A 26,044-nucleotide genomic window follows, 5' to 3' on the forward strand; every position below is an offset into this window, starting at 1 on the left:
TCTGTACAGCAGCGTGTTTTGATTCGTTACATCCAAATGCCAAATACCACTTTTATGCCAGGTCCAGGGAAACATCCAACCCCCTTCAACCTCCTCTACTGCACCACAAACTGCTCCGTATGACTCTTGTACAACACACTTGAGTCCAGAACTGCGCCCGTCTCGGATCGAATGAAGTCCACCTGCAGATGCGTCTCGTTCAGCACCCGCACGGTACTGTAACTGTAGTCATCGGCGTAGACAAACGCCGTGTACGAGGGCTCGGATCCGACCGAGCTCAAGCCTTCGATATTGCCCGCTCCACCGGCGACGATGTACATGGGCGCCGCCGGGTCATTCAGCCCATTGGCATCCGCGGTGCCGTTGTAGACGGGCTGGAAGCGCTGCGAGTTGTGCACGTGGCCGAACACCCCCAGATCCACCCCGTACTTGTACAGGAGATCCTCGAAGGCCTCCTGGCACGCGTCGCAGATGTTGCTCGACCCGCCCGTGGAATACCACGGTCGGTGACCCGCCACGATCACCCACGGGGTCACGCTGCGGTCGACACTGGCCAGGTCCGCTTCCAGGAACGCCAGCTGCTGCTGGGGCTGGCCGAAGGGGCCGCCGTCCAGCCCGGCAGAGCCGTCCGGGCCGTCCGGGGCGTCGGTGAAGTCGGTCTCGGTATCGATCATGGTGAAGTGCACCATGCCGTACTCGAACGAATACCAGAAGGGGGGGTTGGAGAGCGTGCGCGCGGTCGCAGCCAGGGTTTGCGCGGTCGTGTTGGTGGAGGACGAGGCGAAGGCCGACGGCATCGTCTCGTCAAACCGGTGCATGAAGTCGGTGAAGTTGCGTTGCCCCTCCGGGCAGAGATCGATGAGCAACGACAGCTCGTCGCAGTCGGCTTCGTGGTTCCCCGGACTGACCATGTAGGGCTTGCCGGCGGCAATCGGAGCGAGCTGGTCGTAGAACTGCTCCAGAATGGCTTGATAGGCGTCCTTGCCGTCCAGCAGGTTCTTCAGCTTCAGATACCAGTCGTCGGCGTAGGCAAAGTCGCCGGGGTGAATGACGAGCTCGTAGTCGTCGAATGTGTCGGCCAATCGTCCGATGGTGGTGTGGTTGAGGTCGGGCTCGACGTACGGCGTCTCCCGCTTGCTCGTGGAGGAGTCGCTGGAGAGGGTGTAGCCATCAGCCCCGTACACTCCCAGGTCGATTACGACATCGAAATTGAAGGGGGTTTTGTCCCCCGGGGTCCGGGGGCTGAGGAACTGCTCCACCGTGGAATTGCCAGACACAATCTTGTAGTAGTATATGGTGGCCGGCGTAAGGCCCGTCAGAGTTACAGCATTGGAGTAAGTGCGCGAGGTCGAGTAGGTCGTCGACTTGGTCGAGCAGGCCTGCTGGCTCAGGTCACTGCTGGAGGTTCCGTATTCGACACAGCTCGAGTTCAGCTTCTCATAGGTGTTCCATCCAATTGAGACCGCTAGACAGAGGGGTTGATCAGGGACTGTCGGGTTATGGTTGGGAGAGGAGGCGCTCACATGTGGGCCCCATGATAGCCAGACGCTGCTGGTACGGGGTGGTCAGGTCATTAGGCAGAGTAGGATAGTCCACGGCCAAGGCTGCAACCGCCAACAAGGGGAGTCCCTTGAACAAAGTGGACTGGTGCATCATAGTACTGGTTGTCGCTTGCGTCCGATGCTTGTGGTCCTGTTGATTGCCCTCATATGCTCGAATTTATAGTCGCGGGCAGGCGTAATCCCGCCGTCGTGAGTGGCTCGGGCCAGTGGCCCCAAGTGCATGCTGGACCTTGCAGATTCCAGCTTGCATGATTCTCGTTGATGCAGAATCAAGGTTACGGCCGAACGTGCCTCGGTCCGCGCCTCTGTTTGGGAATGATGTTGGGAGGGCATTGATGGGGGATTGATTAGGGTACCTGATCGGCCAAGCACGTGGGGAAAGCGTTGGCCTCGCCGTGCTTCATCCTCCGTGCCGGCTCTGCCGCATAGATTGCCCACGGGGGACGGTAGACCGTTTTCTGCAAGCATCTCCGACTGTCACGTTGGTGAGTCTGCGGGATTCTGCAGGCACTGCCAGGCAGCAAGCTCGGTGGAGTCATTCGTACGGACTAAATGCCTATTTGGGAGGGGGGTTGCTGCATCACCACCTGGCATTCCCCACCTCATAGTCCGGCGTACTAAGACCGGGCATAGTGGCATAGCTTATATAAGCAGGCATTATCCACGAATGTCCTGCGCTGTACTGTTTAATTGGTAGCGGAGGAGTCGAGGAAGCGAAGTGTATTCAAGTGTATGACAACCCTGCCTCATAGCTGGGCGGCGAAAGCGATTGAGCCACTTCAAATGCTGGGAGCTCATCGCCGAACAGGTCGCTGTGCAACTTGTCACTGCTGCTAGCTAGCTGATGGATACGGAGTGGAAAGATCGCCCCGTAGGACCTGACCGAAGTCCTTCGGTCCAATACACGATTTGTTCGGTCATTGACAATATCCTCGCCCGTGATGACTTCAATCTTGAGGTGATGGTCGACGGTGATGGCTGGGGTCTTGGCGACCTCACTCGGATGAAGCCATCCACGACTCGGGCAATGGAACTCTCGGTCCAGGTCATCCACAGCATTGATGGCTTGTGGTATCGTAATGTCGAATTGGATCTGAGCCCGATCATCAGTCCGACTCAGTGAATTTGAGTGTCGGTGGTTGCTAATTGACAACGGGATCTTGACCTCTCCGTGACTTAGGGCACGCGTCGACCTCTGACCAGGACTGAGGCTTGTCTGCCAGTCGCCGTTGGAGATCTCTGTGAGGACAGCTTCTTCTCCCATTTCCCACTTAACTGCGTTGACTATCACATATTTCGCTTCTCCCGCTCGGTCTCCGAGTGCGTAGAGATTCCGGACCAGCAGTAACACGGAGAACTGAGCCCTAGGTGTGTTGTGATTGGGTTGCCGCTGTGTGATGCTCACGTCGAATGTGAGAGGAGACTGAGGAAACATCCGAATGTGTCTGGCTGTGAGATATGAGCTTTGTACGAGGCGATGGAAGATCCCCAGCGGTCTGTATAGAATTTCTGACTTCCCGGAGGCCAGAGTCATCGTGGCCCGGATCGCGTAGCTGATGGTTCCCAGGTCTGTGATCGTCGTAGCAGGAAGGTTATCCGGCACTGGTACACAAAAGGGAAACTGGAGACACTTGAGACTAGAATCTGTTCTTGCGCTCTGAGACGTGGCGAGCAAATCCGGCGAAAACCAGAGGTTACACTTGAGCACGGTCTCGCAGTATGTCTGAGCTGTCGTCTGAGCGGTTCTTGGTGATATCATCCGCCGCTTAAATGGGAGAGAATATCGCCGGTGACCCCCGGTGATTCTGCGAGCTGACTCCTTGGCTTCAATTTCCACTACTCGTAGAAGACTGATAGTGATCTCTGAAGGGGTTTGGGTGTCCGTCGTGACAGAATCCGGTGAGATCCAGAGCGAGCCAGATAGAGGCAAAGTATATAATCCCCGATCCGGGTGGATGAAAATAACATGCGAAGTGGGAGTGTCTAAGCGGAGACGTGGTCCGGCCATTTCGGTCGACATATAGATGTTGGTGATGGAAGAGATTGACAGTGAAAGGAGTGCTTGAGAAGAATTTGAAGCAACAATGGTCCAATGGTCCAATGGTCCCATAAGTAAGATATTGATGCCATCGACGTACAACTCCCACGTCCAGGGTTATAGTGGGTGGCAGCCAGACTAAGCCCGAAAGGGCAGCCAAGCTGTAAAAATAAGCTTTTGCATCGTTTGCAGCTCCACCGTAGATGCCTGAATGTCGCCCGCTTCTTCAGGCCGCCAGCGCCCCTTCCCCTCTCCATAACAGAAGCATTGCCCTGCCCTGCCCTGCTCTTCCCTTGGAACTCAGTTCTCGTTGAGTCTCCCTCTCCATTCCCCCAGATCCGCCAGCCTGCTCTCTGTCACGGGTCGGTTCGTCTATCTTTACAGCTCGATTTGGAAGGCAATTCCACCATCAGGGGTTTCCACACTTGGCCATGGCTCCCAGACTCCATTTGGTCCGCCACGCAGAGGTGCGATTCATGGCCATCGGCTTCCCCCATTCCTGACTTGACCGACAATCAACTCTAGGGCTTGCATAATCTCGGCATGGTCTACTGGTCTCTCGAGGACCCGCCTCTGACCGAGAAGGGCAGGGAGCAGTGCTCCAAGCTCAGAGAGCATTTTCCCTCGCATCCCAGCGTTGAACTTGTCGTATCGTCGCCCATGCATCGTGCCATCGCGACTGCAGTGGAGAGCTTCCAACCACTGTTTGATCGTCTCCCGGACTCCAGGTTGGTGGCACTGCCGGATCTCCAGGAGATCAGCAGCTTCCCCTGCGATATTGGAAGTGAAGTGACCGCACTTCAAGCGAAAACGGAGGAGTTAGGCGTTCACATAGACTGGACCCATGTGGAGGACGGGTGGACGAGCAAGGTGAGTAGAACAGCAGTACAGTACACCCGCTGGGTGCCAGAGAGACCCGTTGGGGCTGACTTTGGGATGCCTATCATGTCTAGGACGGACGATACAAGCCCACCAGAGAAGCGATTCAGGAGCGGGCTCGTGCCGCCCGGCGGTGGCTCTATGAGAGGCCAGAAAGGCCAGAAAAGGAGGTGGTGGTAGTCACCCATGGGGCCTTCTTACACTTCCTGACCGAGGATTGGGAAGACAGTTGTGTGTACGAAGGGACGGGCTGGGCCAACACCGAGTATCGCACGTATGAGATGACCGCCGCTCCGGAGGATGACGAAATCTCGCTGGTGGAGTGTGACAGCTCGCGGGTCCGCCGTGGCAAGACTCACGGGGCATCTTCACGAGATGAACAAAGTCGATTGTATGGGATGGCGCTGCAAGGGTGGGAGGAACAGGGCTACTTGTTGAACGGGATCACCCAGACGGCGGTAGTGGGATAGGCAATGCTCATGCACTGGACCTTGTCAGAAGTTTTGGTTAGCTATCTTTAACTTATGACATTGATAGCATTCACCACATTTATCACCTCTTATTCGCCGAGTGGAGTATTGTTGCTGGGACCACGAGATATACAAAATAGACAGAATATACAATAACCCCGCCCGATCACGTGTGGATCACATGACCCAGCAAAAATTTGAGCGTCCAACCTTGACGTCAACCTGGCATTTTACAGCCGACCGACTAACTAGCTAGATATCCCTCAGATTGATCGAATTCCATCTCCTGCATCCCGCCTGATGCTAGGCGTCTTTAGTCATTTACCCCCAAGCACTGCGTCCGACAAAGGTCAGTCGTCTCCCGCAGCTGGCATCTTCCCCTACAGCCACACTAACCACAAAAGGGCGGACCTCCAGACTGTTCCAGGTGCAAGTCGCGACGGATCCAATGTGACCGGAGTTTGCCCAAGTGCCGGAAATGCATCTCGCGTAATTATGACTGTCCAGGCTATGGGCCAGTGTTCAAATGGGTCCAAGGGGTGGCCAGTCGAGGCAAACTAAGCGGCCAGGCACTTCCCGTGCCTAAGAAGAATGAGAACGAGGAAGAAGAGCGCAGGGAATGTCGCACTCCGCATCACTCTCAGCTGCAGAATGCGGAGCTGACGGGATCGGAAATCTACATTCAACCAGAGAGTCCGGCAGAGGCCCTCTTGTCCCACTTGCTAGCTCATTTTGACCAGCATGTTGCGACAAGGCTTGCATGGGTGGATGGGCCCGACAACCCCTGGCGAAACCTCGTCATGCAATTGACGCATTCGTCTCCGGTGGTCCTCTACTCTATTCTCGCAATGGCCTCGGAAGACTTGATCCTTCGCTATGAGGCCGGGCACCGCCTGCGCCGCCTGCGGGCTGCTTCGTTGGACTATAAAAGCAAGACCCTGTCGCTGCTCGGACAGCAGCTGGACATGCTGCCACGAGAAGGCTCGGGGTCGCCCGGGCATACCCATCAAGTACGATGTATTCTCGCCGCAATTCTGCTTCTGTACAACGTGGAGCTGCTGACGGCAGAAGATGCGCGTTGGCGAGTACACATTCAAGGGGCGCGCGCGGTCATCCAATGGATGTCCCAGGCCGTCGCTCGTCGCAATGTGGAAGACCAAGTGGATGTCTTTCTGCTCTATGAGTATTACTATTCTTCAGTGTTCATGGGGCTGACGACTTTCGACTCTTTGGAGGAAACCTCGAAAACAATTCAAACCCACGATACGTTAACCGTATTCAGCGACTTTGTTCAAGTCATGCAGACGGTCACTCGTGCTGAGCGGGAGAAGCACGCTGGCAACCCCGACGCTATCCTGCCCACACTGGAGGGTATCATGGACGAGATCGATGCGGCGAAATCCAGGACCTTGCTGCTCAGCCAGCGTATCCAATTTCGGTCGGCTGACGCACAGCGAGATTTCGACCATCTCTCCTCCATGTACTACCATGCGTGCTTGATATATAGTCACCGGGTCCTAGGGGATAGTTCCGCCGAAGAACCGTGCATTTTCCTATCGCGTGACGCAGTGCTGGACCACGTTTCTTGTCTGAAACACAGCGCGTCGTTTGCCCAGGATCTGGTCTGGCCACTTTTCATCGCTGGCACGGAGTGCAGAGAATGTCCTGCCAAACAGGCGACGGTGGAACGTGCGATGCTGGCCGTGATGCAGATCAGTGGCCGGCTGGACCGCGACCGCGTGCTGGCCTTCTTGAAGACATACTGGGAAACAAAGTTGAGTCCCGATGTGACCTGGATTCAATTCGCCCGGTCCAGAGCGGCGGATTGTTGTTTTCTGATCATCTGAGGCTAGTAAGGTTTTGTGCATGAGTCACTCAGCCCGCTGGACACGACACAATGACCGTGATCGGAGGCGTGTTCCGGTGTCAGCTACCTTGGGTAGCAAAGCATTTACCATGGAATGCGAGTCCTGTGATGTTTACCATCACCCGCAAACCAAGGGGACAGATGTGGCCTCTGAATGAGTCAGTAACTCCCCCTATCAGGCAATATTTATACATAAACGGAAGACGCCCACGCGAACCACGTCCATAATACCAAACTAGTTAATCCAGCACAAGCTTCGTCAACAGCTCAGCTGCTTGGATACACTATAGCGCAATGAATAAAATCTGCGGTTGTTGCTATTTTGAGCGCGATACTTACGCCTGGGGGTATATCCCACAGGTTGGCCTTCAAGCCCACGCATTCCTACGAGGCACCAGCTCGCGCACAACTCTGACCCAAACATTCAAAAACTCGGGACCTAGGCTGCTTCACGAGGTCTGCTATCGGTTCCCACTCTTCGACGGGGTTAGTGTCGTCGGATTTCGATGCCAGGTGGGCGATCGAGTCATGCGCAGCGAGGTCAAGACCAAAGAGCAAGCCAGCCAAGACTACCACACAGCCGTCTTGCGTGGCGCCTCGGCTGGGGTGCTTGACCAGTCCAGTCAAGACTCGGACATCTTTCTACTGTGGCTGGGCAATGTCCCTCCTCGGCAGACCATCACAGTGAGCATCACTGCTGTGGGGGAGCTGAAGACCGACGCGCAAACCGAGGGCATTCGATACACCTTGCCAAATGGCATTGCACCTCGCTATGGGTATAGGGTGGATCAGGTCGTGTCTACTCTGATCAACCCAACAGACAAGAAAGGCCTCGAAATAGTTGTAGACGTTGTCATGGAGAATGAAAGTGCAATTCGGATGGTTCAGTCACCCAGCCATCCCATCCGTGTCAGACTGGGCCGGACTTCATCCACCCCCGATGAATGTACCGAATTCGCAAAGAGCTGTGCCTTCGCAACGCTGCATGTCGCCAGTGAAAGCCATATATTGGAGCGAGACTTTGTCCTGGTGATCAAAGCCGATAAGACAGATGTTCCTCGCGCTTTGATCGAATGTCATCCTACCGCCCCCAACCAGCGTGCCATCATGGCTACCCTTGTACCCCGGTTTCACATCCCTGCGTCCGACCCGGAAGTGGTTTTCCTGATTGACCGTAGTGGCAGTATGCGGGACAAGATCTCAACCTTAAAGTCTGCTCTCCGGGTCTTTCTGAAGTCGGTGCCCGTGGGCACCTATCTCAACATCTGCTCTTTCGGGACCCAGCACCAGTTTCTCTGGGCTCGCAGTCGGGCCTACGATGGCCCCGGTCTGCAGAAAGCATTGACCCTGGTGGATTGCCTGGATGCGGACATGGGATGCACGGAGATGACGGCTGCTGTACAAGCAGTTGTGAAGCGTCGTCTGAAGGGACGGGAACTGGAGGTTCTGATTCTCACCGATGGACAAATTCACCAACAGCAAGAGCTATTCGACTTCATCCGTGCTACTGCTGCTAACCAAACAGCTCGCTTCTTTGCTTTGGGCATCGGTTCCTCTGCTTCTCATGCCCTTGTGAACGGTATTGCACGTGCTGGTGATGGGATTGCCCAGTCGGTTACGCTTCATGAGGAGCTGGACTGCACCGTTGTGCGTATGCTCAAAGGGGCTCTGAGTCCACACATTCATGATTATTCGCTGACTGTCAACGACGACGAGCCGAATGACGGTTTCGAGGTGGTTGATCATGAAGAGCAGGAGCTAGTGCAGGAGCCAGACACCACCACCACCACCCCAGAACCTTCCCCTCGGAGACCTATCCTGCTCTTCGACCCCGAAATGAGGGGATTTGACACTGCTATCACATCGAGCGAGCCTCCAGTTGTGCAGCCTCCGAGTATCATTCAAGCTCCACAGCACCTGCCAACCCTCTATCCGTTCATTCGCACCACGGTCTACCTTCTTCTCACATCGGCTCGAGCTCCACGCTCGCTGACTATTCGTGCTTCCTCCAAACATGGCCCACTGACACTTGACATTGCCGTGGAAGACGTGGGTTGTGGCGAGACCATTCACCAGCTTGCAGCCCGCAAGATAATCACCGACCTGGAAGAGTCTGGCGGATGGGTAGCCCGTGCCAAGGACAAGCATGATCAGCTCTACAATTCTGTGACCCAGTCAAGGCTAGCTATTCAGGAATGTAAACGTCTGGGTCTCCAGTACCAGCTCTCTGGCCACCACACGTCGTTCGTGGCAGTCGATGAAAATGCTCTTCTGTCAGGAGAATGCTCGTCATCTGGTTCAACTGCCGTGGTGATTCTCCCACACCAACCGGACACGGGTCCAGTCTCTTTGATGGGACATGTCTTGCCTGGTTCCCCGAGGAAGTGTTATGCTATGTCGAGAGCTTGGAGAGGTGGTTCACCGAGGATTCTGAGGGGTGGTGCCAGAGGTGGTGTACGAGGTGGCACAAGAGGGGGTGGGCCAGCAGGTGCGAGAGGTGGCGAGATACCCACCCTACGAGGCGGTGGCAGTCCCCTCGTGCCAGTGCCCCAATCTGCGACTGTCCCCAGCCCATCAAGTCGACGGATATATTGCGTCATTGACTTGCAGATCTTTGACGGAAGCTGGCAATGGTCACCAGAGCTTTTCGAGGTATTGGAGCTGGACGAATCGATGATGCGTAGGCAGCTTATGCGTTGGTGGCAGCAGGCCGGCATTCAGCCGAGTCAAACGTTTCTAAACTGTGACGACGGTTCGCTTCTTGCCACAGTTCTAGCCATTGAATACCTGCAGGGACGATGTCAAGATTTGAGATATATCTGGGAGTTAGTGTGTACCAAGGCAGAACGGTGGCTGGATGAGCGAACTCGAGCCATGGGGGAGAGAGGTTGGGGTTTAGTCGGACGTTGCCGGCAGCACATTCATTCCCTCGTTTCTGACAAGGATACTGAAGGATGAACGGGGAAGGTGTAAGCGGATCAGCTACTAATTTTAATCTCTCTCGTGTTCAAAAGTTAACCAAGTTGATTATTGTAGCAAATCTCATACAAAGGCCACTCCGGCCCAGAACATCAGCACTAAAATCCCTACACCTGCAGCCCTGACCCGGTGCGCAGCCGCACTCGTAGCTCCACAGCACTTGCCATTATACGTGACATTGTTCATCTGGGCTGCAACCTCGAAGACCGATCCAGGAAAGTTGCCATCATTGTAGTAATCGACTAGGAGAAAGTTGGGGGGACGATCCCATGTGGCTGCCACAATACATATCCAGGTCAGTGTTATCATGAGTGCACCGCAGGATGATTCGAGTCCCAAACTTACCCCGGCAATTGTTGGCCATGAGCCCCAGACTGCCGAACCCAGATACAGCATTGGTGGTGTTCAGCTGCGCGGTATCTGGGATCAGAATCTCAATTCCCTCCAGCATCACTTCAATGTCGAGGTTGTGGTTGATCATGTACATCCGCTCCTCGGCCTCCGCCGCGGTGATCCCCGGTGGTCGCTGCACCGTGCAAGGGAATGAAGCGTTGAGAGGAGAAAAGGGGGTCTCCCACATCTGGCTGAACTCGTCGAGGATGTAGGGGATCGAGCTCTGATCGGCCTGATAGTCCATGAACACGACCACGCGCTTCTCGGCCAGAATCATTTCGGACAGGGTCGGCCAGTCGCTGACATTCATCGGGATTTTCCACGGCTCGTAAACGTAGTCGATCAAGCCGGAATTCTGGATGGGAGCCGTGAAGTTGGAGGGATCCACGTAGTCGGAGTTGACAATCAACACCGTCACCACGTCATAGGGATTCTCTTTGACCCAGTCGGTGACGTTGGTGAGGTAGCTCTCCAGGGTGCCCATGTTCAGCAATTCGCACGAGGTATGACAAAGGTAGATGTCATCCTGATAGTAATGTGCTTCAAAGGAGACTGCCTGACAGTGAGCGAAGGCGTGGTGTGCAACGAGGATCGAGGAACTGACCCATGCGTACGCCGTCCTCGAGCTGAGTGCGGACCGGGTATGCCTGATTGGCGGCGACATTGTTTTTCTTCACAAAGGGACTGTTGTGAGCGGTCACCATCGTGATATTGGAGTATTTCCTTTCGCAGAATTCGGCGTATCCATTGCAGGGCTGTGAGTTGGCAGCCGTGGTGACCGTGGCGGTGCTGCTGCTGCTGCTGGTCATGACCCGCGTGCCGCTGAGCTGAACTGCTGTGTCGGTCGTACTAGTCGTGCCTGTTGCTGTCGCGGTGCCATTGCTGATCGTGGAGTTGGTCACCGTACTGGCAACTGCAGTCGTCGACAGCGATCCATTCTGGGCCAGTGTGATAGTGGTGGTGTAGCTGAGATAACTGCCAGTGGGCACCACCGCCGAGGCCGAGGTAACCACCACGAGAATGTCCGAGCCAGTCGAGGCCGATGAGGTGCTGCTAACCGTGGTTCGGTTGGAAGTGATCGATTTGGCGCTGACCAGGAGCGTGAACGCCTGCAGCACGGGCAGAAACAAGCGCCTCATTGTGAGCATGGTATGTGTCGCGTCAAGATACTTTTGCCAAGGTGGGCATCGACGGGATATAATGGAAAAAATGGAGGGAGTGACGTCGTCGGAAGCAGTCGGAAAAAGCTTGGCCAGCCTAGTCTAGTACTCTAGTACTCTAGTACTCGTGCCTGACCTGACTGACTCGGGGCCATGTGGCCGAGCCTTTGTCGACTTTCGTCGAGAGGATAAAACTTTGTTGCCTGCCGCGTCATCCTCGCCTGGAGTGACTTTTTCCGGGTGGAGCACGACCGAGGTTGGCCGTTGGTGGGAGGCGAAGCGGAGGGGAACTTTGCAGAACCTTCTTAGGAACCAGTCCGGTCACTTCCACTGCCTCAATGGGCTTTTGATCATGAATTTTATCCCAAACATACTCACAGTTTTGAGGATGGAAGTGAATCGAGATTGATGGTTTCGATGCGTTTCGCTGGTTACACCGATCGCCATTGCCAAGTCGGATCTTCCCGAGAACCATTGTCGCCTCAGGCATCAACAACGCCGAGCATGCTGCGGCCTGATCAGGCACAAAGGCACAAAGGCACACATGCCTGCAAAGATCGGGCTGTCCCCGTGTTCAATGCTCTCCTCATGGCTAGTGTCCCAGTAAGAGCAGCGGGTGGTATTGACTGTTCTGCCATTGGGTTGAGGTTCAAGTGTCACATCAGAAATGAGGGTAGTACTACGGTACATATGGTACAGTACGCCCAGGAAGTATGGGTAAGTTGCCACGTCTTGCTGATCTCATGCCGATCCGCAGCAACCTTAACCTTAAGCTCTGAATTCAATCTGACCAAGCCAGTGTATAGCGGGCGAGCAGGACGACAAGGAATGAAGGGGATAAAAGAGAAAAGAGGGGAAAAAGGAAAAAGAAAGAAGAAAAACAAAAGCAGAGGCGCCGAGAAATGCCATGAATCGCCGTGTCTCAGTTGTAGTCGGCGGGTGTTTCATCGCGGCCACACGGCGCTTGAGTGTCCTGCGTGACAGCTTCAGGAGAGTCCCCATGAGCACTCCTAAATCATTTAGACTAGGGGCCTGTTGAAGCAGATTCGAGGGACCACCTATCCTAGTTCGAATGACTGATTCCCCATCACACAGGATGGTGTGTTAGAGAGTATGTCTTGGTTTAGGGCTGGGCCGAGGCCGGGCTGCAGAATTAACATGAAACCTCATTTCCCCCTCTTATACCCATTTAGACCCATTGATACCCATTTAAGGTCTCAACCAAGACTCCACCCAAGTCAATTTACTCCACCAGAGCCAATGAACGACCAGAATATCAGGCATCAACCACCCTGAGCCATCAATGCCAATCTCCGACAGACCCTGACACCACACTCGGCATTGCACCCCTCCAGGGTCACCCGGCTGGGGGTGGGTTCAGGGATAGCACAGTTGCCCGCAAGTATATCTAGCCTAGGATCCCACAGGGTGAGACCGCTGTCCCTTCCCTTTGCAGACAGCAGCTTCACCAACTACCGCCCTCCATCATGCGTGGGCTTTTCACTCTTTCTTTGCTTTCTGCGGCGCTGGGCGCCTCTGCCGGCTTGACCGCATCCAACCTCGAGACTCACGTCGATGTGCTGGCACTCGACAACTCCTTCAACCCGATCGAAGCCGCCTACTGGACTAGCTTGGCGCATCACCGTCGGACTCCTTTTGCGGTTTCTCCCAACGGCAAGACGGCCTATTTGGCCTACCTCGATTCGAGCGGAACCGACGTCCATGTCACCGAGCTGGACCCTACCACTTTCAAGGCCACGGGCACTTCCGTGACGGTCAGTGGTGGTAAGGAAGGTAAGCCAATCTGGAGCCTGGGGTCTGGCGGATATACATAAAATACAAGCAAGCTAATACGCACGGTAGCCGGTGGCCTCGTTGCCCACGATGACGGCTTCGCTCTGTTGACCAACGAGGTGATGCCCTCTGGCACCACCAATGCGCCTCCCAGCGACACCCCCGTCCCGGTCTTGCACCGTTACACGAATGGCAAGCAGACCTGGAAGACCTGGCTCGGTGGCCCCGACGTGCACGCCTCCGATGGTCTGGCCGAGGCGGTGGATATGAACGGCGACCTGGTCTACTCGGAAGAGGCGGGGATGTACGGGGCCTACTTTGTGGTCAGTGACTACTCCGGCTGGGCCGAGGGCCACTACGGCGACAGCATCGAGTACGTGGCCACCAACGGAACTTTGTTGGACATCAGTGGGGCCTCCAGCGCCTGGGGCTGCAGTCACAACACCGGCATTGCCTTTGAGGCGGCCGACGAGCCTCCCTTCGCCAGTATCTGTGCGGAGGACCAGGGTGCCATCTGGCTGAACACCCAGACTCAGGGCATGACCAACAACGGGGTCAAGATCTCCAACGAAAACACCACCAACGGGGCCTCGGGCGAGCCCATGGGCGGGATGTCCGGCAGCTACAGCGGCCTGGCGCGCTTTGCCGACAGCAGCCGCTACATCTTCACCTGGGTGTCGCGGGGTGCGATCGATGTGACGGAGAACAGCTGGATGGGCGATGGATACACCCACGTCAACAACCGCACCAACCCCCGCAACGTCGCCTTGGCGCTCTTCTCTGACAAGTACACCAAGGTGGGCGCCCAGGCGACCTCAACTGTGGGCGCCGAGGATGGGGACAGCCAAGTGACCTGGGTCACCTCGGGCTCCAACGACTGCTCCAACGCCCATACCGCCACTTTCGGGAACAGCTCGGCCCTGATCACCTGGGAGGAAATTTCCGATCCGAGCTGTGACTACATTGCCATGGGCTGCCAGGGCAAATTCGCCGGCACCTACTTCCAGCAGGTGGATGCGAGTGGGCAGAAAGTGGGGGATGCTTTCTCCAGCACCGATGTCTACATTGCGGGTGACATGGTGACCATGTCCGACGGTCGCATTTGCTGGCCGTATGTGAGCATGGACTGGGATCTGTCTGTGGTGGTGTATGAGGCCGACTCTTCCAAGTTCACCAAGCAGATCAGCTTTGCCTGCATGTCTCCTAGCGGCAGCTCCAGCTCCAGCTCCAGCAGCTCGTCGAGTGCTGTTGCTGCTTCTAGCACGGTTGCCAGTGTCTCTACTACTCAAGCCGCGGCTGCTGCTACTTCCAGTGCGGCTGCTGTCTTTGTGGAGACCACCGCAGCTGCAGCTGCAGCTGCAGAGACCAGCGTTGCTCACACGGCCGTGGTCAGTTCCGTTGCTCCTGTCGCCACAGAGGCCAAGGTGGCCTCTTCCAGTTTCACTAGCCAGCCTCCCAGCTGGGCTACCGCCGCCGGTCAACGGACCACTCTCGCCACTCAGGGTCACTCCAAGACCTCCTCCGTCAAATCTTGGCCGACTGGGGGCTGGGAAGAAGGAAGTGTGCCTCAGTGGCAACAGCCCTGGTCGGAGGAGCAGGAGGGCAGTTGCTCGTACTAGGACATGGTACCATTCAACCCCACATAATCCGCTGCTAGCATGAATCAGGTAGTCATGGAGGGGCATGCGCTGGTTCCATAGCTGAATCTCATTTTGCCTCTTAACACGGTAGTATCAATTGCCACAAAGTCCAAGCTACTCAAGCCGATGTTGAAGAACTCTTTGCCAGTGGGCCTTTGGCAGACGTGTCGGTCGAGTCCAGTAACAATTGCACAAGTTCTCTCAAATGTAAGTTAAGTTATGTATACTACCTAAGCACAGATTGATGCAAGTTGAAGCATAAGTTAGCACGCGACACCCCGCTCCGTACAACTTGCATTCACAAAAGAATGCATCAGAATGTACCCATGATACACTGTAGATTTTATTCATGTTTATTCCCTATTGTTAGGGCAACTGGCGGACTACCTCACCTGACCACTACATCCTTCCATCACTTCACAATTCCCACTTCAATCCGACATCGGACCCGGCCCCTCGTCGGGAGAAGTGCTCACTGCTGACGAGGCCACGAAAGTGTTGAACGCTGCACTAAGCCAATTTGATGGGGGCCACGACCCTGGCGACATTGAAGTACTAGGTATTTTACTTACTATATTCACTATATACTCCGTTCCATCGAATTTGAATATTGGTAGATATCGATGCAGTCCTCCCGTTCTTATGGAGGCGGATCGATCGGTCGGTCGGCAAAAGCGGGTGGGGCAACGGGGCAACACAACAGCCGATGGGGGAATCAGAACCAGTCGGGAGGGAACCATGGGGGAATTCCCCTCAGAATGTGGGGGAGGGAAAAATGAAAAATCAAAAAAAAAAAGTCTGACATCAATGAGATAACGTCTGGTAATTCTCCTCCCCAATCTTGCACCACCATCATCACCACCATGAACAACAAAGACAGTCGCATTGTCATCGTAGGGGCGGGCGTGTTTGGTCTGGCGGCCGCCCGTCAACTGGCGTTGGAGGGATATCGCCAGGTGCTGGTGCTGGATCGCTCGCTGCCCCCCGTGGCCGATGGCTCCAGCTCCGACATCTCACGCATGATCCGCTTCGACTATGCGGACGATGACTATCTGCGCATCTCCCATGAGGCCTATCTGGAGTGGACCAAGCCCCGGTACCAGGGCATCTTCTATCCCGCCCCCTTCATCCTGACGGGCAACACCAGTGCCCACGGCCAGGCCTGGATTGCCAGCACCACCGCAGCCCTAACCCGCCGGCAGTTGCCCTTCACCCGGCTCGACGATGTCCACGCCATCAAGCAGATCCACCCCGTCCTCAGTGGCGCGTTGGCCGCTCCCCCGTTCAATGGCTATCTCAACACCCAGGCCGGCTGGGCCGATGCCAACAAGGCCATCACGCAGATTCGGGACGACTGTCTCGAGCTGGGAGTCTCATTTGTGTGCGGTCGCAGAGGCACGGTGGTCGGCCTGGAGACCGATGCCGCTCACGAGATCAAGGCCGTGCGGACGCTGGTCGGCAGTCCCATCGAGGGCGACTGCTTCCTCCTCACGGCCGGGGCCTGGGCCTCGAGCCTGGTCCCCATGTATAATTCCACCCTGACCACCGGACAGGTCGTCGCCTATCTGCGCCTGACCCCGGAGGAACTGGCCAAGTACAAGGACCTCCCCATGTATGCCAACTTCTCCACGGGTTGGTTCAATTTCCCCCCTCATGAGGAGACGGGCATCCTCAAATTCGCCGTCCACGGATGGGGCTACACCCGCACGCCGGGCCAGGAGGAAGTCCTTTCCAACCAGGCGAATGTCTCGGCGCCCCCCCTGATTCCGCCCCGCGAGCGCCGCAACTTCGTGCCCGCTGATGGGGAGGTCCGGTTGCGCGACGGATTGCGCGAGATTCTCCCCGAGCTGGCCGATCGACCCTTCGAGAAGCTGGCCCTGTGTTGGTACACCGATACGCCCACCGGGGACTTCATCATGGACTACCACCCCGACTACAAGAATCTGTTTATTGGGGGAGCGGGCAGTGGACAGTAAGTTCAGGGCTATTCAAGCACGAACATCATTGGGGAATTAGGTTTAGGCTGACCATCTCCACTAGTGGATTCAAGTTCCTCCCCGTCCTGGGCGAGTACCTGTCGCTGGCGTTGAGGAAGGGGTTGCCGAAGGATCTGGCGCAGAAATGGAGATTTCGAACCGATTACGCCACACGTGATGATGTCTTCTTGGGAGACGGCAGTCGAGGCGGACCTGTTCGTCGTGAATTGAATCCCCAGGAGAGGGCGAAACTGTAGGGGATGTCTTGTCTTTTGTTGTAAGTTGAGCACGTATGTCAAATATCTCCTGCGTCTGTGAACCGAGGCTTCTAAAGTGCGAACATGTATTTCCGCCCGGTCACAAGAGCAGTTCCTCAGTGCTAGGGTGGGGAATAGCAGCCCCCCCCCCCCGGAACGATGCATACCACAGTTTACGCCCCACGTTCTCCAGACTGCATCCCTGCCAGTCTATAGTAGCTAGTTAGTCAACTATTACTGATTTGTCATTTTATCTTGGCGAGAATCACCCTGGGAGAGGGTCTCCGGACCCCCGACGGCAGTCCGGAGACGCGATCACGTGACGTGGTGCTGACCGGAGCCAGGACAACCCCCCAAATGCTGCCTCCTCCTCCTCCCAGGAGTTTGTCAACCCCATATGGATGAGCTGTCCAAGTCGCATCGGTGAAAATGGTTCGGCGACTCACTGGCTCAGCGGCGCTGGCTTCAGCCTATACAATGCGACCGACTGCAATCTCCATGAACGTCCATCGGCGGTCTCCCGAAGCAGAAGCAGGAGCAGGAGCCATCGATCAGCCTCGAGTCACCATCGTGAACGCCAATCTCCTGATCCCTGGAGACGGAAATCCTCTGGAAGATGCGGCCTTGGTCATCAGTGACAAGATCATTGCTTTTGTAGGCCGCCGAGCCGACATCCCCAAGAGATATCTGCGCGGACCGCACACGAGCCACAAGGTAGTCGCCCTAATGCCCGGTCTGTGGGACTGCCACATGCACTTTGGGGGGGAGGACCAATACTTCAATGACTATACGGCGTTTCTCGCCACTCACCCGGCCTCCTCCGGTGCCCGACTGGCTCGGGGCTGCTGGGAAGCCCTGCAGAGTGGCTATACCTCCTACCGCGATATGGCCGGGTATGGGTGCGAGGTCGCCCGGGCGATTGAGGATGACTCGATCGTCGGGCCCAACGTCTATGGGGCTGGGGCAGCGATCAGCCAGACGGCCGGCCATGGGGATATTTTCGGCCTGCCCGCTGGGGAGGTGCTGGGAAATTTCGGGGCACAGAGTCCGCGCCCCGGCCACTGGGGGGCAGGACCTGTGTGCATCGTGGACGGGGTCGAGGAGGCTCGACGCGCTGTGCGGCTGCAGCTCCGTCGGGGGGCGAAGGTGATCAAAGTAATGGCCTCTGGCGGGGTCATGTCCCGGGACGACAACCCCAAATGCGCGCAATTCTCCCCCGAGGAGCTGAAAGTCATGGTGGAGGAAGCCGCCCGCCAGGACCGCATCGTCTCCGCCCATGTGCATGGGAAAGCCGGCATTCTGGCGGCCATTCACGCGGGCTGCAAGAGTCTGGAGCATGTGTCCGAGGCGGACGAGGAGGTCTTTGAGTTGATGAAAGAGAAACGCGTCTTGTACGTGGCCACCCGGACGGTGACTGAGGTGGCCCTGGCCAACCATGGAGAGGGACTACCCAAAGAGTCGTGGCGAAAATTGCGAGCCCTGGCCGACTCGCATTTGAAAGCCTACCAAGGAGCGGTCAAGGCCGGTGTCACCATTGCCCTGGGAACCGACACTGCCCCTGGGGGACCCACGGCGTTGGAGCTACAGCTGGCCGTCGAGAAGGCAGGCATGACGCCCCTCCAAGCCATCAAGGCTGCCACGGCCAATGCCCCGCTGTCCGTCGGTCCACAGGCTCCCTTGACGGGCCAGCTGAAGGAAGGGTACGAAGCAGATGTCATTGCACTGGAAGAAAATCCCCTGGATGACATCCGAACCTTGCAGGACAATCAAGTGATCACCCATGTATGGAAAGCTGGCAGGCTCTTTAAAGGACCGGGCGTGGGTCCCTGGGGGGAGACCCCGAATCCTTTTCGCTGAAGCCATGATTTTGTTGAATGGGTTTGAATCCTCGATGAGAACTCCCTTAAACGATGGGTGTATCATGCTTGAGATAGTGCGATAGAAATGATCCTATATCCGTACCGCGTGTGCCACCAGAGTACTGCAGCAAGCCGTGTATAAGATCAGCACAACGTGTCTCCGCTCGAGGGGCTACCCGTCGGTAGTGACACATGTCCCGTTCAAATCACATCGGTAATCGAGAGCCAGGGTCTTTGTGTTCCATGTGGCCCTCATGGGAAACTCCGGACCGACAGATTGATGTCCATAGATTGGGTAAGCCCGTCCGAAGACCACTATATATAATGCATCACGGCCGGATCGAAGGAAATTTCTTGTCCTTATCATGGCTCTTCTACACGACCTAAGTCTGGGCCGCCATCAAAATGCTCATGAAGCATCTGATCCTCACTCTCTTGATTTTGGTGTCTACCTTGTTCAGCTCCGTTCTCGCTTTGCCGGGCGAACCAAGCGACCCCGACTCAGATGATGGGGTTCCACCCAGCGGAGGATTCCTCCCCCTCGTCAAGACGTTGCAGAGACTTGGAATCGCTGGCATAGAGCTTGACCGCACCCTCGGAATGTCGCAAATCACGCCCGAGACCCTACAGACCATCCGGCAATTGACCCAGGACATCGAGAACTTCGTGACCCAGGCCACGGCTGAGGCAGACGCCCTGGAGGTTCTGGACCCCATCCGCAGCACCAAGCTGACCAAGAATGCCCTGCCCATGAAGCCAGTGTTTGGCCACTTGCTCAAGGTCATTTCGAATGAGGTAGGCTGATGCCTTCGCGCGCGCGGGTGAGGACGTGGAACGGGACTGATGAACGAGCACAGAAAGAGGGACTATGCGCAGCTCAACTTTGCCACGAAATGCAGGACTTCTTGACTTGGATGCGGATTCGGTGCCACGGACTGGCGGAATCTCTGCGAGGGATCGTCGGGTTCGGGGATGGAAAATTGATTGAAGTCTGTGCAGACCTGATCGATAAGCAGTATACCATGACGATCACCGAGTATGAGAAGCTTATCCGATCTGGCCGCGACGAGGACCAGCCCGATGACCCAGGCGATGATGCGGGACCTCCTGGGCAGGGCCCCCTTTAGGAATGAGAAACCGGAGTGTCGACAGCGAAACTGAGTTGCACGGAAGACTTCTATGTAGTGCCTTGAGTACTGTACATAGAAAGTGGTCCCGGCCGGATAGGAGCAAGGTGGTTGACTTGGAATGACCCTAAAGAGCTCTAAAGGACCCCATCCCACATGTATGCTATGAGTATACCTCGTATTCACTACCTGGTGCGACGCCTGGCCGTATCTGGTCAGCCGAAGTGACTGAAACACATTTTTGCTTATGATCTAGAGCGCGTGCATGACCCACATGGAACAATATCTTGTCAGCCTTCAAGCAAACCATTCGCCATACTGCAATACTGGCTGGGAAGGTCCATAGACAAAAGACAGCAATCGTTAAGACTAGTAGAGTGTAATGATCTCATCATGCCAGCAACCCTCATTGCTTCTCCAAGAACACTACCTGACTACCGTACTCCGTCTCGAAAGTAAATTGCAACCCCATATTCATCAACGTGGCCCCCGAATACCTCTCGTTCCCATCCACCGTATACTCTGCCGCCGGGTCCAGTCCCTGCAGCCTCACCCACGGCGCCGCATGATTGACATTTGGCCTGAGCTGAAAGTAAAACAATGCAGCTTGAGCACCGTCCTCCGAGACAAACAGTGCAGCAGGCCACTGCGAGTCCTCTGGTAGTCGCAGGCGGTACAGGTCCCCCGTCAGAACCAAGGGGTTGACCTTTTGGGCCAACGCGAGCAGCTCCGGAACCGTGGCATCATCCTGCACGGTTGCTGGATCGAGTTCCAGACCGAAGGAACCACCCATCATGGCAACGTGCGCGCGAAAGGTGAAAGGGACCGTCCGGCCCGTCTGGGCATTGGGAACGGCAGAGAGATGTGCGCCCATTGCCGATGGCGGGTAGGCCAGCGAGGTGCCAAATTGGATGGTGATGCGGTCCACGCCGTCGGTATTGTCGGAGGTCCAGATCTGGGGGAAGTACTGCAGCATACCGGCGTCGAAGCGACCGCCGCCCGAGGCGCATCCTTCCCAGAGAACGTCGGGAAAGCGGTTGGTGAGGATATCGAAGACGCGATACAAGCCGAGCATGTATTTATGGTCGTTGGATGGAGAGGGAGTCTCATGAAAACCGCGGTTGTTGTCCCATTTGATGTAGGAGATGCCGCCAATCTGCAACAAATTGGTCATAAAGTCGATGATAAAGTCCTGCACCTCCGGCAGGGCCAAGTTGAGGACGAGTTGGTTGCGCCGTTCCGTTCGGGGGTAAGGCCCAGCGTGTAGAACCCAGTCGGGGTGTTCGTGGTAGAGCGTGGAGTTGGGATTGACCATCTCGGGCTCGACCCAGATGCCAAAGCGTAGTTTCGAGTCGGTCCCGTTGACGGTGAGGTTGGTGATTTCCTGCACCACGGGCGACAACCCCTCTGGAAAGCGAGCTGGATTGGGCACCCAATCCCCCAGTCCAGCATTGTCGGACACACGAGGGTACTTGTCGCCAAACCAGCCGTCGTCCATGACAAAGAGGTGAACCCCCAGCGCCGCCGATTCTTCCGCGAGAGTCTCGATGCTGGTTTGATTGTAGTCAAAGTAAACGCCTTCCCAGCTATTGAGGAGGATCGGACGATCCGCCGTGGCCAACTTGCTCTTGATCAGGTGGTTGCGATACAGTCGGTGGAATTTGCGAGACATGCCTCCGAGACCGTCCTGGGAGTAGATGGCAACGCACTCGGGGGAGGTGAGGGTCTCGTCCGGACCCAGCTCCCAGGAGAGCCGGTCCGGGTTGAAGCCGAGCAAGGCGCGAGTAAAGCCCTGGGAGCCCTTTTCAACTGCCGCCGAGAACGAGCCGGTGTAGATGAGGTTGAAGCCCCATGCCTCTCCCTGGGATTCGGTCGTGGACGGGTCGACAATGGCGAGAAAGGGGTTGTGCAGATGGGAGGAGGAACCCGTGTTACTCCCGAACCTGATATCATTCTTCCGTTTAGTATGATGACCACCAACCCTGATGCGCGACCCACCCTTGGACACCATAATCGACCTTCCTTCGCTGGACCTGTGCCTCTCGGGCCCAGTCGCCCCGGAGACTGATCATGTCGAGGTCTTCATAAGGAAAGTCGACGCTCAGACTAGCCAGAGCCTCGACGGTGATATTGGCTGGGCCTTGGTTGGTGATGTTGACACTCCTCACCACGGCGTCGTATTTGGGAAAGATGGAATACGACAAGTCCGCCGCGACGGAGCTATAGTTGTCGTACAGGTGCACGACCAGCGTGGTCGCCTCCTGCGCGTTGCCAAAGGTCGACGGCAGCCCCGGTAGAGCATGTTTGCCCTGGACCACCTCGTGGGAGGTGTACTGCAGATCGGTGACGGTATAGCCGGGGGATTGGCGAATGCGCACAGCGGGAATGCGGAAATCGCCGCGGCCCTGGTCGGGGAATTCGCGCCGGATGCGACCGGGCATTCCCACCCACCCATTGACGGCCGGTTCTTGGGGCGAGGGGATTGCACCCGTGACGAGGCCTCCAAAGTGGTCGGAGACTAAATCCCCGGTGGTGTGGTTGACGTGAAATCGGTAGGAGAGCTGGTCGCCATTGAGAGCAAAGGTGGTGCCCTGCGCGACGATGGCTGGACGATGGCTGGTTAGTCAGCTCAGGTTCCGAGGCTGGCATCTTCAGGGCATTACTAGGTAAGGATTGGGGCATGACACACCTGGTGACTTCAACGTGGTTTGCGCGTGAACTACGGACACGCAAACGCACAGCGTCGACAGGCCCAGGGCCACGGCAGGACGGATCGACCCGACCATGATGAGAAGATGATGAAAGCGAGGGTGGCCGAAGATGCGGGGAAAGGAGGCAGTGCCTTGCCGGGTATTTATGTATTGGTTATCTTGGTGCTCTGGGACATGCATGGATGTCCCCAGTCAAGGGATCGACTGCATCCGGGGAAATGTCGGTCAATGCTGCTGCTTGTTCCTTGGCACCCCCACGCCGCATTCCATTTACGGTGGGGATCATCATGCTTGGCAGGCATGGAGTCGAGAGATCAAGGTAAAAGTCCTCTTGGCCCGCAGTTACTATGAGTACCTAGCTCGTTTACAGTACTCAAGTAGGACAAATGGATGGGCCCATGGGGTTGAGTGAGGGCTTCCATCTTGAACAAGGTTCTTCCCCCCGAGCTTGAATGTGATGGTAGATTAATGCAATATCATGCTAAAACGCTCTTGCAGAGCAGGCTTTAAATTTCTTCTGGACTTGCTATAGGCTGCTAATAGCAATGGTGTTCAGCTTTTTGGATCGGGACAATGAAATGAGGTATGCCCATGATACCTACCCGAAAAGGAACACCTAAAAAGGCGTCTGGTCTTTATAGGCAACGTACCAGTTGGGCGCTGTTCGATCACACCCATGGAACAAAAAATAGAAGAAGGGCTTTTGACGCTCAGAATCCGGAAGCCACTTCAGCATGGCCGGCGTGATGTCGGGAATATCGCTAGTCCAAGTGTCGGCCAGCCACTGATTCCAGCTCCAGGTAATCCAACCGGACAAGGCCCACTCGTCGTTTGCGTGATCGGTCCGCCACCAGCGCACGATAGGGCTGATGTATCTTCCATCTAGCAGATCATCGGTGTCCTCGAAGTCGTAGATATCGCAGGCAGAGCGACCAATCGAGGCCAGCCCGAAGTCAATGATTGCAACCCGCCGCGTCTCAGTCACTATGACATTCCGCGGGAACAAGTCGCCATGGCTCAGGTCTAGGGCATAGAACCGCGTCTCGGCTTCTACCACCTGCCGTATCAGATCCTGGCGTTCTTCTGTCGAGAAGTCCGCCGGCCGCAGGTGCGCCATATCGATCCCTTCGATGTACTCGGTCAGGACCAGCTGGACTGATCGCTGCCGACCTTGGGTGTCCGCGATCATCGTAGACCACGAGCCATAAAACCTTGGAATATGCTTCCCCAGGCCGTGGCGGATCAGATAACGGTAGGCTGAAGTTTCCCGCACATACTGGCGATTCGCATAGCTGGGGGGGTGGTCGTAAGGGTCAAGGTATTTCGCATCAAACAGCTTGGCAACCATCTTTGGGCCCAGCTGGCCCTCGCTAGCGTGACTCGCCTCCTCATGACCGTGAGGACCATGACTCTTGTCTCTTATCTCTTGGACCAACATCACCTGGGAGGCAAGTCCAATCCCAACCTGCAGCTCTTGGGCCACCCGCACCCGGAGGGTCTTGGTTCCATAGTCGGAGAGTGGCCGGTGCTCCTGCGCGGTGAGTTCGAAGCCTTCGTGGTAGGGCGTCATGATATCGATGCTTATGTGTTCTGCAGCTGGATGTCCAGGCCATGGATGTAGTATTCATGTCTCGCGTCTATCGGCTCACTATAAACTGGTAGGTAGGCAAAGAGATTCCCCGAGGCGGCGTCTTGACTGGTGGCCTCACCTCTTCGCAACAACAATGAGAATGCAGAAAGTGATTGTTCTTTATGTCTGCTGCTCGATTGTCGTACGTAATTGAGTGCCCTGATTCGGATTGAGATTGACAAAGAGTCCCTTGTCTACAAGCCTGCAATACGAAATATTCCGTGGACTTCTGAAGGAAAGGATCATGACCGCTCATTATCTCAGAATGAAGATACTCATGGAGAAAGCCGATAAGACCAGGTCAAAGGATCTTGACGGAGAGTATGCGGATCGCATCCACTGACACATGCGTTGGTGTGGAGTATATAAACCCCCTCTTGAGCTTTCCTAGAAGCTCATCACCACCACCCTCGAGATCGTCAACGACCTTGGAATTGCCCAACCGTACGTACTGTTCTGCATTATCCCAAATTCCGCACGTATCCTTCCAACAAGATGGCTTCACAGAACGCCCTACGACGACTGCGAGGCGGTGATGATTTGCCGGTTCGGGCCTACTTGACTCTCCGGAGGAGCCAGAACCGTGAATGGTGTGGCCTATGTGGGGAAGAGCTACTTGGCCGCGCCCGTCTCGAAGTGTTTAAGTGCTCGGACTGTGAGCAGATTTACCACCAGGATTGCATCGACCAGCTCCGGCGCCAGGAGGCCGACCGCGGGGCTCCCCTGCCTTTCGGCTGCCCGGGTTGCGGCAGACCCTGGTACGAGACCTCTCGCCCCCGTTTCCGGCAAGAAAGAACCTCGGGACGTTATCAATATCGGATGGAAGGTCGAACCTACATCTGCGAGGGGGGCCTCTTGCCTAATGGGCAGCAGTGCGCCTACACGACGACCAACAATTCCAGCTTCTACCGCCATTATAATAATGTGCATGAGAGCCAGCACTTGCAAGAATCAGGTACCTGCTTCTCCTGCCCTTACTGCGGTCATAGCTTGCCGACTGAAGAGAGCTTGATGAGACACTGCCGAGCGGCGCATTTTGACCGGGAACTGCCTACGGCTGGCACCTCCTATCGTCAACGGGATGATCCCCGTTCCGCGGCCAGGGACTCTCATAGTCCCCGAAATGCCGGGAGTACATACCAGTCAGCCGAGGAGGGTGAGTACTACTGCCCCCGCTGCGCCGCCGGTCCCTTTGACTACTCGCGAGTCTTGAATCATCTGACGATTTATCACAACGGTGAGCAGCCCTACTGTGAGCTCTGTGGCCAGTCGTTTTATGCCTGGCGTTTTCTGCTTCGTCATCTACGCGAAGACCATTGAATGCACGTCCTGGCGGCGTTTTCTGCTGACATGGACTAATAGATGTGCTTCAGGCACGGAGCCGACTTTCCAGTCAATGCTCCTCTGAAGACTATAGGATATTTAACAAACCAGAAAAAAAGAACTTATGAGGTGTTACTTAAATGCCTCTGAAATAAAGATATATAACAACAAAATCCTCCTCGAATACACTAGTACAATAGTCTATGCTGTGCCTTAGACTCTTTATTTACTGCTTGCCCAGCTGCTTCAACAACCACACCTCACCGTCAAGAATACCCCCCTCGAATCCTTCCGCCCCATTTGCCATCCATCACAGAAAAATTACACATTAGAGATTCTATTCCACTGACTTCCAGGAAACGCCATATGATAGCACTGT

At 55.9% G+C, this 26,044-nt stretch overlaps 13 protein-coding genes across 13 annotated transcripts; 8 read left to right on the forward strand and 5 right to left on the reverse strand.

Moving 5' to 3' along the window:
* Positions 1 to 2,092, reverse strand: BO72DRAFT_443099 (acid phosphatase). The gene is made up of 2 exons (XM_040943545.1): positions 1,524 to 2,092; positions 1 to 1,465 (listed from the first exon to the last, which is right to left on the reverse strand). The coding sequence occupies exons 1-2, from the start codon at positions 1,654 to 1,656 to the stop codon at positions 96 to 98; spliced, it is 1,503 nt and encodes a 500-aa protein (XP_040794907.1). The 5' UTR covers positions 1,657 to 2,092; the 3' UTR covers positions 1 to 95.
* Positions 2,093 to 2,286: 194 nt separating this feature from the next.
* On the reverse strand, positions 2,287 to 3,582 carry BO72DRAFT_393304 (uncharacterized protein; the record flags this gene model as incomplete). The annotated part of the gene is made up of 1 exon (XM_040941935.1): positions 2,287 to 3,582. The coding sequence occupies one exon, from the start codon at positions 3,580 to 3,582 to the stop codon at positions 2,287 to 2,289; it is 1,296 nt and encodes a 431-aa protein (XP_040794908.1).
* Positions 3,583 to 3,915: 333 nt separating this feature from the next.
* BO72DRAFT_454136 (histidine phosphatase family protein) lies at positions 3,916 to 4,956 on the forward strand. The gene is made up of 3 exons (XM_040946158.1): positions 3,916 to 4,067; positions 4,126 to 4,470; positions 4,554 to 4,956. Exons 1-3 carry the CDS (start codon positions 4,032 to 4,034, stop codon positions 4,947 to 4,949), a joined length of 777 nt encoding a protein of 258 aa, XP_040794909.1. The 5' UTR covers positions 3,916 to 4,031; the 3' UTR covers positions 4,950 to 4,956.
* Positions 4,957 to 5,193: 237 nt separating this feature from the next.
* Positions 5,194 to 6,953, forward strand: BO72DRAFT_40043 (Zn(II)2Cys6 transcription factor). The gene is made up of 2 exons (XM_040942152.1): positions 5,194 to 5,298; positions 5,367 to 6,953. Exons 1-2 carry the CDS (start codon positions 5,250 to 5,252, stop codon positions 6,794 to 6,796), a joined length of 1,479 nt encoding a protein of 492 aa, XP_040794910.1. The 5' UTR covers positions 5,194 to 5,249; the 3' UTR covers positions 6,797 to 6,953.
* BO72DRAFT_40077 (VIT and vWA domain-containing protein) lies at positions 6,954 to 9,898 on the forward strand. The gene has a single exon (XM_040942159.1). The coding sequence runs from the start codon at positions 7,111 to 7,113 to the stop codon at positions 9,772 to 9,774; it is 2,664 nt and encodes an 887-aa protein (XP_040794911.1). The 5' UTR covers positions 6,954 to 7,110; the 3' UTR covers positions 9,775 to 9,898.
* On the reverse strand, positions 9,856 to 10,905 carry BO72DRAFT_454140 (uncharacterized protein; the record flags this gene model as incomplete). Its single annotated transcript, XM_040946159.1, has 2 exons — positions 10,141 to 10,905; positions 9,856 to 10,070 (listed from the first exon to the last, which is right to left on the reverse strand). Exons 1-2 carry the CDS (start codon positions 10,850 to 10,852, stop codon positions 9,859 to 9,861), a joined length of 924 nt encoding a protein of 307 aa, XP_040794912.1. The 5' UTR covers positions 10,853 to 10,905.
* A 1,905-nt stretch (positions 10,906 to 12,810) lies between these two features.
* On the forward strand, positions 12,811 to 14,883 carry BO72DRAFT_533130 (uncharacterized protein). The gene is made up of 2 exons (XM_040950482.1): positions 12,811 to 13,142; positions 13,212 to 14,883. Exons 1-2 carry the CDS (start codon positions 12,836 to 12,838, stop codon positions 14,759 to 14,761), a joined length of 1,857 nt encoding a protein of 618 aa, XP_040794913.1. The 5' UTR covers positions 12,811 to 12,835; the 3' UTR covers positions 14,762 to 14,883.
* Positions 14,884 to 15,580: 697 nt separating this feature from the next.
* On the forward strand, positions 15,581 to 17,193 carry BO72DRAFT_418237 (fructosyl amine: oxygen oxidoreductase). Its single transcript, XM_040942625.1, has 2 exons — positions 15,581 to 16,754; positions 16,823 to 17,193. The coding sequence occupies exons 1-2, from the start codon at positions 15,646 to 15,648 to the stop codon at positions 17,013 to 17,015; spliced, it is 1,302 nt and encodes a 433-aa protein (XP_040794914.1). The 5' UTR covers positions 15,581 to 15,645; the 3' UTR covers positions 17,016 to 17,193.
* A 212-nt stretch (positions 17,194 to 17,405) lies between these two features.
* Positions 17,406 to 19,076, forward strand: BO72DRAFT_40098 (amidohydrolase). The gene has a single exon (XM_040942166.1). It carries the CDS (start codon positions 17,445 to 17,447, stop codon positions 18,870 to 18,872), a length of 1,428 nt encoding a protein of 475 aa, XP_040794915.1. The 5' UTR covers positions 17,406 to 17,444; the 3' UTR covers positions 18,873 to 19,076.
* Positions 19,077 to 19,285: 209 nt separating this feature from the next.
* Positions 19,286 to 20,001, forward strand: BO72DRAFT_393303 (uncharacterized protein; the record flags this gene model as incomplete). Its single annotated transcript, XM_040941934.1, has 2 exons — positions 19,286 to 19,669; positions 19,732 to 20,001. The coding sequence occupies 2 exons, from the start codon at positions 19,286 to 19,288 to the stop codon at positions 19,999 to 20,001; spliced, it is 654 nt and encodes a 217-aa protein (XP_040794916.1).
* A 276-nt stretch (positions 20,002 to 20,277) lies between these two features.
* On the reverse strand, positions 20,278 to 22,805 carry BO72DRAFT_418245 (alpha-galactosidase). The gene is made up of 3 exons (XM_040942627.1): positions 22,691 to 22,805; positions 22,000 to 22,606; positions 20,278 to 21,944 (listed from the first exon to the last, which is right to left on the reverse strand). The coding sequence occupies exons 1-3, from the start codon at positions 22,785 to 22,787 to the stop codon at positions 20,408 to 20,410; spliced, it is 2,241 nt and encodes a 746-aa protein (XP_040794917.1). The 5' UTR covers positions 22,788 to 22,805; the 3' UTR covers positions 20,278 to 20,407.
* A 523-nt stretch (positions 22,806 to 23,328) lies between these two features.
* Positions 23,329 to 24,060, reverse strand: BO72DRAFT_393282 (uncharacterized protein; the record flags this gene model as incomplete). The annotated part of the gene is made up of 1 exon (XM_040941933.1): positions 23,329 to 24,060. The coding sequence occupies one exon, from the start codon at positions 24,058 to 24,060 to the stop codon at positions 23,329 to 23,331; it is 732 nt and encodes a 243-aa protein (XP_040794918.1).
* A 777-nt stretch (positions 24,061 to 24,837) lies between these two features.
* BO72DRAFT_505312 (uncharacterized protein) lies at positions 24,838 to 25,662 on the forward strand (the record flags this gene model as incomplete). Its single annotated transcript, XM_040949183.1, has 1 exon — positions 24,838 to 25,662. The coding sequence occupies one exon, from the start codon at positions 24,838 to 24,840 to the stop codon at positions 25,660 to 25,662; it is 825 nt and encodes a 274-aa protein (XP_040794919.1).
* Between the last annotated feature and the right edge of the window lie 382 nt (positions 25,663 to 26,044).

This window comes from Aspergillus fijiensis (genome assembly GCF_003184825.1).
Source record: "Aspergillus fijiensis CBS 313.89 unplaced genomic scaffold BO72scaffold_127, whole genome shotgun sequence".
NCBI lineage: Eukaryota > Fungi > Ascomycota > Eurotiomycetes > Eurotiales > Aspergillaceae > Aspergillus > Aspergillus fijiensis.